This window comes from Onychostoma macrolepis, chromosome 10, assembly GCF_012432095.1.
Source record: "Onychostoma macrolepis isolate SWU-2019 chromosome 10, ASM1243209v1, whole genome shotgun sequence".
NCBI lineage: Eukaryota > Metazoa > Chordata > Actinopteri > Cypriniformes > Cyprinidae > Onychostoma > Onychostoma macrolepis.
This window is the reverse complement of record NC_081164.1, coordinates 1636390-1650285: the sequence shown is the minus strand read 5'-3', so window position 1 is coordinate 1650285 and position 13896 is coordinate 1636390. Positions and strand designations below refer to the sequence as shown.

At 45.4% G+C, this 13896-nt stretch overlaps 1 protein-coding gene across 7 annotated transcripts in view; it reads right to left on the bottom strand.

The window, feature by feature from the left end:
* The window catches only part of nrg1 (neuregulin 1), a 130922-nt gene extending 117170 nt beyond the window's left edge, over positions 1-13752 (bottom strand). For 4 of the 7 annotated variants that reach the window (XM_058789152.1, XM_058789153.1, XM_058789154.1 and 1 more), the window contains exon 1: positions 13127-13751. In XM_058789152.1, coding sequence (XP_058645135.1) covers positions 13127-13592 — 466 coding nt within the window. In that variant the 5' untranslated portion in view covers positions 13593-13751. Of the gene's footprint in view, positions 1-13126 lie in introns of all 7 variants that reach the window. The other 3 variants (XM_058789150.1, XM_058789151.1, XM_058789159.1) reach the window with 2 other exon arrangements.
* Positions 13753-13896: the final 144 nt, after the last annotated feature.

The window sequence follows — 13896 nt, the reverse complement described above, 5'->3', positions numbered from 1 at the left end:
AGATGTTGACAGAGCATAAGACGCATGCTGAAGGAGCCTGCTTTTTCCAGCACATCAGTGTTGTGGTGCCCTTGTCCCGCCATGTGATGCTTAAGATCCGGCAAACACAGTGAAGGTGGAAGTTCTCCAGGTGGTTCTCCAGTCTGGCGGCTTTGGCGATGCGTTTGGAGATCTTGGCATCGAGTGAAAGGTTGCTGGTAACAGTTGAGCCCAGGTAGGCGAACTGGTTGGTGATCTCGAGCTTCTCGTTGTCGATGCAGATCGATGGTGGTGCAAGGATACTCTGGCCCATGACGTTGGTCTTTTTGATGCTGATAATCAGACCGAACTCCCTGCAGGCATGAGCGAACCGGTCCATCAGACTTTGAAGATCTTCTTCTGCGTACGAGGTCAGAGCAGCATCATCTGCGAACAGCATCTCCCTGATGAGAACTGTGCGGACCTTGGTCTTGGCCTTCAGGCAGGACAGGATAAAAAAAACTTCCCATCGCTTCTGGTGTGCAGATGAACACCTTCTTCCAAGTCCTTGAAGGCGAAGATCAGCAGCAGCGAGAAGAAGATGCCTGAACAATGTTGGCGCAAGGACACAGCCTTGTTTTACGCCGCTTCTGATGGTGAAGGGTTCAGATGACGTGCCATTGAAGTTGATAGTGCCCTTCATATCGTCATGGAAGGAGGCTGTGATGCTGAGCAACTGTGGGGGGCAGCCGATCTTCTTCAGCAGCTGGAACAGGCCTCTTCTGCTTTCAAGGTCAAACACCTTGGTAAGGTCAATGAAGGCGGTGTACAGTGGTATTCGCTGCTCTCTGCATTTCTCCTGGAGCTGACACACTGAGAAAATCATGTCCACAGGGAATCTCTCTGTCCTGAACCCGCACTGGGACTCTGGATATATGCGGTCGGCGAGGACCTGTAGGCGAGCAAGGACCATGTGTGCGAAGACTTTGCCCATGGTGCTCAGAAGAGAGATGCCATGGTAATTATTACAGTCGCTTCGGTCGCCTTTGTTCTTGTACAGCGTGACGATCTTGGAATCGCGCATGTCCTGGGGGACCTTACCTTCTCTCCAACACTGACACAGGAGTTCATGAAGTGGCTCAAGCATGGCTGGCTTTCCATACTTGATGATTTCAGGAGGTATTCCATCTTCACCTGGAGCTTTGCCACATGATAAGGCATCGATGACTTTGCTGAGTTCCTCCAGCGTGGGCTCTGCATCCAACTCCTTTAGAACAGGCATGTCCACGATTGCGTCAAGTGCTTCCTGGGAGACAGAATTTTCTCTAGAGTACAGGTCAAGGTAGTGTTCAACCCATCTCGCAAGCTGCTTGTCCTTGTCTGCGATGGTCTCTCCTGTATTGGATTTCAGGGGCGTGCTCTTCTTCACCGGTTTTCCTGTTGCTTGCTTGATGCTCTTGTACATGCGTCTGATGTTGCCGGTGTCTGAAGCTTGTTGGATGTTGCCTGACAGCTGAAGCCAGTAGTTGTTTGCGCTGCATGCAGTTTGCTGGACCTTGCATTGTGCAGCCTTCAATGTTTGCAGATTTCTCTAACTTGGATTTCTCTAATACCAGTCGGCGTTTTTGCACTCCTTCTTGCCATAGATCAGCATGGCCGTGCTGTAGATGGTACTGCAGACAGAGTTCCATCTGTCCTCAGCATTCTGTTCCTGGCAGTTAGTCAGGGTCAGGGTATCTTAAAGTCTCATGATGAACTCGCTGTTCTTGTCTGGGTAGGCAGTCATGCTGGCGTTAATGCGAGGCTGACCCTTTTGCTTGGAGTGGTAGATCTTTCTTGGTTTCAGCATTAATCTGGGGTTGATCAGTGAGTGATCGGTATCGCAGTCAGCACTGTGGTAGGCTCTGGTATTGCAGACACTGTTCAGAGAGTTGCGCCTGGTGATAACCAGGTCCAGCTGATGCGTTTCCAGAATACTTTATGGCATAGCTTATTCTGGAAAAAGGTGTTGTCACACATAAGTTGCATAGACAGCAGAGTTCAAAGAGTCTCTGACCGTTGTCGTTCATTTTGCCTATGCCATGATGACCTAGAACATTTGGCCATTTGCATTAAAGTCACCAAGAATGTAGACATGCTCTGACGATGGAAAATTGCTAATGGTTGCATCAAGTGCCTCGTAGATCTGGTCTTTTGTTTCTACTGTAGCCTGAAGTGTTGGAGCGTAAACGCAGATGATGTCCCTCCTCTGTTGAGAGACGCAACTTGAGGATTCTCTCTGTGCCATCTGCTGGTGGTTCTATCATCTGTAGCAGTGTGTTCCTCACAGTAAAGCCTACCCCATGTTCTCTGGGTTCATCTGCACTTTTCCCTTGCCAAAAGGTGTAGTGTTCCTCCTTTAGGGATCCATTGTCTGGGAGTCGTGTCTTTTGCAGGGCTGCAATATCCACTTTAAGTCTGTGCAACTCGCTATCAATGGCTGCAGTCTTGCAAGCGTCGTCAATTTCTTGAAGGTCGTCGGTCAGTCTGGGCCACATGGTCCGTACGTTCCAGCTTCCCATCAGGAGGGCTGGTTTCCCAGGCTTAGAGACTAAGCCACACAAGCAGGCCAGGAGCTGGACTTGGTTGTCTGAGGCTGTTTGAGATGCATGCCATATGGGAGCATTTTATGGACAGTGGGTGCTTATCTCCCCTGCCACCCCAGGCTATGACAACCTTGGACAGCTACTGTTACACATATGTAATAGACCGAGTCTGTTACACAGCTACTTATGTAACCAAAAGATTGTTACATATGTGTTGCAGACTTTATTCAACGTAATTATAAAAGTAAGTACACAGACATAAGCTACTTAAAATAAAGTGTATCAAGATTGTACTTAAGTGTACTTCAGATATGCACATTTAGATTTGAATCTAAGGCCTCCTGCTGCCTGATTTCATTTACAGTGGGGAAAATAATTATTTGATTATGCTTTGGGGCTGTTTTTCTGCTAAGGGTACAGGACGACTTTACACATTGAGGGGCAAATGGACGGGGCCATGTACTGTAAAATCTTGGACGAGAACCTCATCCAGAACACTGAAGATGGGTCATGGATGGGTATTCCAGCATGACAGTGACCCGAAACATACCGCCAAAGCAACAAAGGAGTGGCTCAAAAAGAAGCACATTAAGGTCACGGAGTGGCCTAGCCAGTCTCCAGACCTTAGTCCTATAGAAAATCTGTGGAGGGAGCTGAAACTTCGAGTTTCCAAGAGACAGCTAAGAAACCTTAATGATTTAGAGAGGATCTGTATAGAGGAGTGGACCAAAATCCCTCCTGAGATGTGTGCAAACCTGGTGACCAGCTACAAGAAACATCTTACCACTGTGCTTGCCAACAAGGGTTTCTGCACCAAGTACTAAGTCATGTTTTGCTCTAGGATCAAATACTTATTTGACGTACTAAAATGTAAATCTTTTTTTAACATTTGTATGCTGCTTTTTTCTGGATTTTTTGTTTGATATTCTGTCTCTATCAGTTAAAATAAACCTACCATAAAAATGACAAACCCTTCTTTTTTTTTTTTTTTAAGTAGGCAAACTTACAAACATATTCTTTGCATATTAATCCATGTTAGATGCAGTAACAAATAATACAAGTACAGAATAATATTGGTTTACAAATCGTGTAAAAAGTTAGAAAGGACAAATGTCAATCAATTTCCTTCATGATGAAGGAGTCCTCTGTTGAGACGTAGCCACAATCACTAGTGTTACCAGTGTCACTTTAATTCTAGATCTCTGTGATAACTGTCAACCCATTGAGCACAGCACAATCAAGCCTAAATGGCCCACTTTACCTGAACTCACGTACTTCGTAGCACGTAGCTCGTACTTCGATGGGGCATTGTAGGCCCAAGGAAGAGTACGCTAGCGTAACGGCATCCACTATCCATCTGGAGAGCCTTTGCTTCGTAACCGGAAGCCCTCTGGCGCAGTTACCGAAGCTAACAAAGAGTTGTTCCGACCTCCTAAAAGGGCGGATTGCTCAAAGTAGATTCTCAAGGCTCTGACTGGGCAGAGCAAGGATAACTCCCGGTTCTCATCAGAGGGAGGAAGCGAGGAGAGCGTGATGACCTGAGCTCTGAATGGAGTGAAAAGCACTTGGACACATAACCCTGCCTTGGTTTCAGTGTCGTTAGGCCCGAATTCCAGGCAGGCAGGGCTAGTGGAGAGCACCTGCAGGTCTCCTACTCGCTTGACCGACGCTAGTGCTAAGAGCAGAGCAGTCTTTAGCGACAGTGACCGAAGAGTAGTGGACTGTAGCGGCCCAAATGGAGGGCCCTGCAGGGCTCTCAAAACCATGGGCAAGTCCCATGTAGGGACTGTGAGGGGCCGAGGCGGATTCGACCTCTTGGCACCCCTCAAGAAGCGGACAACAGAAGTGTTCCTGCCCAACGATTGACCTGCTATAGGGGCGTGTGAGGTCGCTATAGCTGCTACGTAAACCTTGAGTGTGGACGGGGAACATCCCTTATCCAGCAAGGACAGAACCACCGATAAGTCAGAAGTAGACAGGTTTTCACCATGGTCTAGGCACCACATGGAGGACACGGACCATTTAAGGGCATAGAGGAGTCTTGTAGACTGTGCTCTAGCCTCAGAAATGGTATTCACCAAAAGATCTCCCAATTTCTCTGAACCATCTGCGGATGGAGCGTCCACTCCTCTGGGGGGACATTGTTCCGAGATAACCTGTCCGCTCCCTGGTTCCATTTGCCCGGTATGTGCACTGCTCTCAGCGAGCGTAGATGGGATTGAGATCATTCCAGAAAGCGTTCTGCCAATAGGCAAAGGCGCTTCGAGGAAAAACCTCCCTGGTGATTTATGTAGGACACCACAGACATGCTGTCTGAGCAGATTAGCACGTGCTGTTCCCTCAGGTCTGGCAGGAAGAACTGGCAGGCTCGACATACTGCTGGCATTTCCAAGCAGTTGATGTAAAGCCTTTTCTCTGTTTTCGACCAATGGCCGAAAGTCAGTCTGCCCTCGCACAGCGCCCCCCAACCTGTGTTGGAGGCATCTGTCGTGACAACCTTTCTTCTGCAAACCATTCCCATGGCCACGTCCCTTCCCTTCCAGTGAGGGTCTTCCTAGGGGGCTAGGGCTGTTATACAGGCCTGGCTCACCCTGATACGCACACGTCCGTGCCACGCATGTGATGGAACTTGTGGTTTCAGCCAGCGCTGGAGAGGTCGCATGCGAAGCAGACCAAACTGTAGTGCTGACGATGCTGCGGCCATGATGCCTAGCATCTTTTGAAACGCCTTGAGAGGGCGGGTGGCACCGGTCTCGAAGGAGGTCGCGAGTTCTCGCATGGCCAGAGCATGATCTGGTGCGACTACGGCTCTCATTTGAGTCGAGTCAAGAACTGTACCCAGGAACGATATTCGCTGGCTGGAAAACAGTGTGCTCTTGGCGAATTTGACCCTGAGCCCCAGGCGCTCTAGGTGGCTGAGGATGAGGGTTCTGTGCGATAATAGCTCCACCTCTGACTGGGCCAGAACGAGCCAGTCATTGAGGTAGTTGAGAATGCGGATTCCCGTCTATCTTAGAGGGGAAGAGCTGTGTCCATGCACTTCGTAAAAGTGTGGGGGGCCAGAAACAGTCCAAGGGAAGGACCGTGTACTGATAAGCCACTCTCTCAAAGGCGAATCTCAATAATCGCCTGTGATGGGGAGCTATCTGGATGTGAAAGTATGTGTCTTTCAGGTCCAGAGAAAAGAAACAGTTCCCTTGGCAATTTACGAGAGGATCTGCTTCAGCATGATGATCCTGAACGACCTCTTCATGAGGGCGCGATTCAGGTGTCTGAGATTGAGGATGGCCGGAGGCCGCCATCCTTTTGGGGACGAGGAAGTAACGGCTGTAGAAGCCTGACTCGCTCTGGGCTGGAGGGATCGTTCTACGGCGCCCCTTGCCAGCAAACTCATCACCTCGGAGCGCAGGACATGTGCCTTTTCGCTCTGAACAGAGATGGGAACCACGCCGCTGAAGTGCAAGGGTCTTTGCGCGAATTGCAGTGAGCAACCTCGTTTTATTATCCCATAACCCAGTCTGACACTCCAGTGATAGCCTGGCAGGCCTCGGCCCGTGTGGCTAGGGTTAATCGTTTCGAGCAGCAGGCCGCCTGGCCGGGACCTCAAGCTCGCGATAAGAGGGAGAGGAATGCGCTCTCTCTTGAAAATGTTTGTGTTTTATTTTCCTCGCCATAACAGCGATCAGTTGTGTGGGCGCTATTTGAACGGGCCCAGTGTACGCAACAGTATTTACCACAAACACATTGTCGTCGGCACCCGGAGCTGAATGGGCTCAAACCCTCAAGCTTGCGGTTTCTTCTCCGAGATCACTGGGAGGGGAGAAACACTAGAGCAGGGGAGGCGGGGCTACCCTCATTGAAGTGGGACCGCGAGCGCAGCAGGGACAGACTGACGCTTCCATAATGAAAGTAGCGCTGGCAGATCAAAGAGTTGCAAGAGGCGCTAATCCTTAATGTAAACACACTGGCAGATCAAAGCGCTGTGTGCAGAGTTAAAAATCACTCAAGCCTGAACGCCCAGCCCCGCAACTTTACCGTCTCTTTCTCCGAGGTGACTGGGAGAAGAGAAACGTGAGAGGCGGGGCTGCCGAGCGCAGCATTCTATGATCCGTGCGGAAGGATTGGGTCACTCCATGTAATGAGGGGCACTAATCCTCACGTGTTAACACACGCGCTGGCAGATCAAAGTGAGCACGCGGGAAATAGTGGCGTGTAGAACACTCAAGCCTGATCACTCAGCCTCGCGAGCTCGCCGTTCCTGCCTCCGAGTTGACTGGGAGAAGAGAAACATGAGAGCGGGGGAGGCAGGGCCTGCTACATAAAGGACCACGAGCGAATCAGGACAGAGTCCGGCTGAAAGCAGGCTGCCTGTGTGAGTGCAGCTTCAGCGACGCACACACAGAGCTTTCTACTCCGATCCGCCAAAGAAGATAGAGCCGCTCAAAGAATGAGGAGCTCTGATTCTCACGTGTGAACACCGGCGGATCAGAGGGCTGCGGGAGCTCCGTGGCTCTGATGTTTCATTCTCCGAGCTTTGCTGAGAGAGAAGAAACGTGAGAGCGGAGCTGCCTTCATAGAAGGCGGTCAGCGAGCGGGGAAGAGCGAGACTCATACCCTGACGAGCATTCCATCTTGGTGAGCGCGCAGTCTCTGTGTGGGCATGACCCAGACAGGCGGCGCGCTCACTGCTCTTCTGTACTGCTCTTCTCGCAGTGGCGGCATTTGCAACAACGCTGAGAAATTTGCTCTTTTTAGAGCACTCACCGGATAGCGACAGTGAACAGAACCGGAACTGCTGCGATGCTGGAGCGCGAGGAAGGCGCCGACTCAGCCGAGCAGATTTGAGGTCGCTGGGTCCAGCTACGAGGTGTGTCAACGGCGAGTAGGCTTCTGGGATCAGTGGAGATGAAGTCATCGTCACTGAAGGAGAAGAAATCTGAGGATCCTATGGCGAAACGGCCGCTTATATGGCCAGATGGCTCCACCCATTCTGGCGGGCTTCGTCGCCATAGGCTCGTGCAGCTCCGCTGCCGACCCATTGGTTTGTCTTTTATACACTGCACAAACCAATAGTCGTGCAGTTTCACTGCGTGATTGAATAAGGCTTCAGTTCAGGAGAAAAAAGTTTTCCCATATGCGTCTTTATCAAGACACAGTACGTGTGGAGTATCGACAGGGAACGGAGTGTTTCTGCTTACACTCAAAATGGGCAAAGGAATATAATAAATGATCTGTGGGGTATTTTGAGCTGAAACGTCTTTTTGAGACACATTCTGGGGACACCTGAGACTTATATTACATCTTAAAAAGGGGCATAATAGGTCTCCTTTAAATCCTTTATTTGACATAAAAACAAAAACTAGTTGTTCAACCAAACTACTTCTTTTCCTCTACTTTCTGTTGGTTTACAGGATTTTTTCTCCAACCTGTTGTCTAATCCAGTGGTTCTCAATTCCAGTCCTCACACCCCCCACTCTGCTCATTGTTTATGTATCTCTTATCACTTCAGACGTTTGTCCTATTTGACCATAAGTGACCTGCGAAGTAGACTTCACAGGCTATTCCGTCATAATTCCAGTTCGAAGGGAACATACTTGTTCCATTCAAAGGGCATTCAAGTGTGCAAGACATGATTTTAATTTGTATTTATTTACAGAAGTATATCATGTCACACTTCACACTTCTCTAGTAAGTTTCGTCTGTGTGTGAAGACTGCAGGCCGTGGCGTAACGCAAATCCGTGAATGAATGTTCCCAAGTGAAGTAAACTTCAGAAACATTTTCCATGCTCAGGGAATAGGGAGCAATGAACACAGTGTAGGGACCCTATCAATCGGAACACAGTTCATGCATCGAGTTTGCTTCTAACGAACTGGTGATCTGAATCAGGTGTATTAAACAAGACAGACATGCAAAATATGCAGAGCAGGGGATCGCCAGGACTGGGATTGAGAACCACTGCAATAGATTAGATTACTTGTTCCTGGACCCCAACACTGCACGTTACATCTCCTTTGTCTGACACACCTAGGCTGTTTCTCAATTCCAAGAACGCAGAGAATGGACTTGTGTTCTCGTGGAGAACAGTCTTGCAAGGCTTCCTTGGAAGAGCGAACTAAGAAGGATGCGAGAACACAGAACAGCATCCTTATGAGAATTGAGATGTACTGCGTTCTTGCTTAACTGACCACATAGACTCAGCATAAGCAGTGGCAAATGAATGAAAAATAAAGACTTTCTCCGGGTCTAACCACTTTATTAAAATTAAGCAAAACAAAACGATAAATGTTTACTCTCAAGATCCGTCAAGTTTAAAGCTTACAGGCTACCGTATACCGGCTGCCCGCAGCGTCTTCTGGGATTTCTAACGGCTCGATTCTCTTGAGTCTGCACTCGATGCATCCTCGATATCAAGAACACATCCAGGCACTTTCATGTGTCCTCTGTACTTGCGTTCTTGAGAATTGGAACTGAGCTTCAATGCTTCACAAGGACGCAAGATCGCTGAAGAACGCATATTGAGAAACAACCCTATTTTAGTAATACTAAAGAGCTGGTGACCTGAATCAGGTGTGTTTGATTAAGGAGACATGCAAAATGCAGTGTTGGGGGCTCCAGGAATGTGGTTGGGAACCACTGCCCTGTCATTTCAGAAAATAGAAATTCTGCAGTGCACTACATTAATTAAACTACAGCTCGGCATTGTTTGTAAAATAATAGGCTAAATGCATTTGTCGGTGCCACTTTATATTAGGTGGCCTTAACTAATATGTACTTACATTTAAATTAATAATTTGGTACAATGCCCTTATTGTGTACATACATGTTTTTACATTGTACTTATATTTAAAAAAATACCTATATGTAATTACATCTGTAAATAATTTCTGTAATTACATTTATAATAATTACACCTTAACCCACACTTAAACCTACCCATACCATCAAACCTGGCCCCAACCTACCCGTATCCCACCTCAATAGCAGCAAAAGTGTTTTGCAGTACAATATGTGACCCTGGACCACAAAACCAGTCTTAAGTCGCTGGGGTATATTTGTAGCAATAGCCAAAAATACATTGTATGGGTCAAAATTATAAATTTTTCTTTTATGCCAAAAATCATTAGGATATTAAGTAAAGATCATGTTCCATGAAGATATTGTGTAAATTTCTTACCGTAAATATATCAAAACTTCACTTTTGATTGGTAATATGCATAGCTGAGAACTTCATTTGGACAACTTTAAAGGCGATTTTCTCAATATTTAGATTTTTTTGCACCCTCAGATTCCAGATTTTCAAAAAATTGACACTTAAGACTGGTTTTGTGGTCCAGGGTCACATATGAACACAATAAGTACATTATTTTTTGATGTAAGTACATAGTAGTTAAGGCCACCTAATATAAAGTGGGATCCATTTGTCTTGAATGTTGCAATTAAATATACAGTTTACATACATTTAATTCATTGTTACATTTTATTAAAGCAACTGTAAGTGGCATTACTGGTGGTGGATGAGGAGACCCCCCACACTGTAAAGCGCTTTGAGTGCCTAGAAAAGCGCTATATAAATGTAAGGAATTATTATTATTATTATTATTATTACTGAAGTCATAACACAAATACAGACCCAGTTTACTTTATTTTGTATTCTAATACAAATTTGTCCCATTAAAATAGCAAAATATCACTGCACTTGCAATTGTAATTAGATAGTAAGCAACACCATACAACTGCAGGGTGTCACACTTTTGGTTTTCTAGGAGCTCATGTTGAATGTGGGCCATTTGAATGCAGAATAAAGATGGGATTATGGGATAATCTGTGAAAGGACAGAGGATTATGACTGGGCTATCTCTGTAACCCTTCTGAGATGTGTGCCCTGACTTAACTTCAGCTCTCATACTCATCTGCCACAGATCCAGCTCGTGTGCTGTCCTACAAAGAAATTATCTGTAGTACACACAAACGTTTATGCAATACAATAGAAACAAAACAAAACAAACAAAAAGATTAATAAAAAAAAACTGTAGTGCTTGGCATATGATGTCATGCGATTTTTTTTCTTTGAAGCATTAACTTTGGATTTTGTGAGTGATATTATTCACTGTAGTAAAACATTTACAAGTAAAAATCTATCTATCTATCTATCTATCTATCTATCTATCGATTTATAAAAGTCCAACAGCATCAGCCATTTTAAACTTCACTACAATGTGCTAGAAGGTCAGTTTTTTTGCCTTCATCATATATTCCACTTTGCTTCTGCAAAAGTCAGGGTTCATTCAGTAATACCTTCTCCTACAGGGAATTGTAAATCAATAAGTTTCAATAAAGAAAATGAATAACGTTATTATCTGACACAAGGATGGAATTTGTAGTTCCCTTAGGAGTCAAAGGCTTTAAAATCAATCCATTTCTTTGCCATTATAGAAATTGAAAATGTTTTTAAAAAGTAAGTGCTTTAAATATGGTTAAGTATTTAACTAAACATTAATTGCTTGTCCTCGAAATTATTATTGCAACATTTCTTGCTTACACTAACTGTATTGTATGTCATGATATTAGATCGCGGTCCCACTTTATATTAGGTGGCCTTAACTACTATGTACATTTAAATTAATCATTTGATACAATGCACTTATTGTGTATATACATGTTTTTACATTGTACTTATATTTTTAAAAATACATATATGTAATTACATCTGTAATTAATTTCTCCAATTAAATGTATAATTACACTGTTGTCCCATACCTTACACCTTAACCCACCCTTAAACCTACCCAGACCACCAAACCTGTCCCTAACCTTACCCATATCCCACCTCAATAGCAGCAAAAGTGTTTTGCAATACAATATGAACACAATAAGTACATTGTACTTATTTTTTGATGTAAGTACATAGTAGTTCAGGCCACCTAATATAAAGTGTGACCTAGATCGCAATCTGAATCTAAATCTCACAAAAAGGCAAGGTGAATATCAGTAATGTGTTAAATGTAGCTATCAATTTGACATATGCTTTTCATTCTTCTTCAACGTTGACTAGATGTCCACAAGCTATTTAGAATCCTCAATGTCAAATTCCCACAATGCCAAAGCACAAAGAGGACAGATATCTCAGGTCATGAGAAGAGGAGAGCAGTCACTGAAGGACTGGAACAAGAATGACCTTCACTAACCTCATATGGCAACAAAACCAGCACAAGTGGTAATGAAACACACTCGACAGGCATCTGTGTGCAAGTGTAACGTCCAGCACTACTTGAATGCTCAAGGCCAACTCAAGCTTTACAAGTTATAGAATCTATTGTACTATTTATAAGTAAGAAAACACAAAGCAACATTGAGCTCATGAACATCTCAAAGCTTCTTACAGCATTACTGCTGCATACAGTCGATGAAGCAATACTTGGAATTGGAGGATTTCATCTTGCGACTACAACTGATGCCAAATTCAAACAAAGGCAGCTCAATCACAAAGCCAAAATACATGTTCAGTTTTCTAACACCAACCTTTTACAGACATGCGTGTTGGTCTTATAATCATTAAAACCAAAACAAACTGATTCACTAATGTGTAGCGCTAGAACATCAAGACTGTTGGTGCACATGAGAAGAAAAATAATAAATTAGTATGGAAAAAACACAGGCATAACAACTTTTGTAGCCTCTTATAAAAATACATGCTCAAACTAAAATTGAACTACACTTGGACCTTGTGTTTATGCATCAAGTAAAATCAGCTAACTGTAGGTAACCAGGTTAGCAGACAAAATATGTCAGTATAGCAAGCAAAAGTTTGATAGTAGATTTCTCTCATCATTCATCAAAATACTAACACCTCATCTAATCGAACAAGTTCTGTATGTGCACAAAGGTTTTACAAACACTGCGTGATGTGAGATGATTCAGAGCTAATCAGAGTGAACCCTGACAAAAGTATCCTGCTGAAATTATTAGGGTTTGCTTTTAATGCAGAGGCAACAGGGTTGAGCAGGAATTTGTGTAATCCATCAGAATCTGGCGATGACATTAGTGGCAATAATCTCTGCAGAAATCCTGCCAAAAACACAGATTTAAGGCAATGACAGTCCAGCTTTTAAATAATTCCTTTGCATAATGTGAGCTTTAGTGAGCCAAAAATTAAAAATCACTGTTGAGTCCATCTATGACGGTCATGTCAAGCTGTTCAAAGAAGTTTTAACACAACTTTGTGTCTGTCTGACGTAGAGATCTTCAGAGGATGCGTGCTTAACAAGTCTTTTAAATGAACATCAGATATGCACGCTGTGGTGGATGTCTACCCCTAAATGCAACTGGACATTACCGCTGTATTCTTCAAAGAATATTGGAGTGTCGTGTAAACAGCATCATATATCATTAAGTAGGGTAGGCTACTATTATACTACCATCCGACAGACAGCATCACCGTACTTTTTACCTGAGCTCCACTGTAGCACCAAGATCAACAGGAGACAAAGCAAACAACAGCAAAGTTCTAACTTACTTTTGCTGCTGTGTCACTGAATCGGCTCACACGTGCATATGAACATATGAACAGGTAAAGGGTCTTACCGCAGTCCTGACACAGCACCTGACTCACGTCCTTCCTCACGGTGCGCTTGGTCGCCACCGGCGGGAAGACTGCCGTGAACACCGACGTGTCGTTTGTGGCTTCCATAAAGAACATGTACCGGATCCCGGTGCTGAGCTGGAAACATCTGCCACCTTCAAACCAGACGAGAGACACCACAGAGTCCTTGAGCAGCCCTCCTGCCTTCACCTGCCACACCTGCTGCACTCTGACGCGCACCTGACGCGACGCGTTCACCGGCGACTCGGTCCTGTTCCGCGCTTCCTCCTGGAGCTTCCCCTCAAACACGACCCCCGCGCGGCGCGCCAGCTCCTGCACCGACGCCGCGGGCGGAGAGCAAGCGAGGCTCCCGCTCCGGACCACACGCGTCCACAAGGACAAACACACCGCCGCTCCACAGAGAGCGGAGACCGAGAGAGAACCGCGTCTCGACGGAATCGCACGCATCCTCCGGCGCGTTTCTCGCGTTCAGCTGGATGAATTAAAGTGGAGCAGAAGAAGTGAAGCGAGAGGAGCGTGGCTTGTGTCGGCTCTTCAGCTGATCGTATTACAGGAGGCGGGGTGAGAGATCTCCCACCGCGACGCGACGCCATGACGGACGGGTTGTCGCGTACTGTGTGGAATTACCGACATAATTCCTTATTCAATTAAGCGTTCAATTAAGTGGCAAGGGATTTGAAAATATGTTAAATATGAAAGTCAAAACTAGATTTTAGACTCAAAACTCAAAAAAAATAAAATAAATAATAAT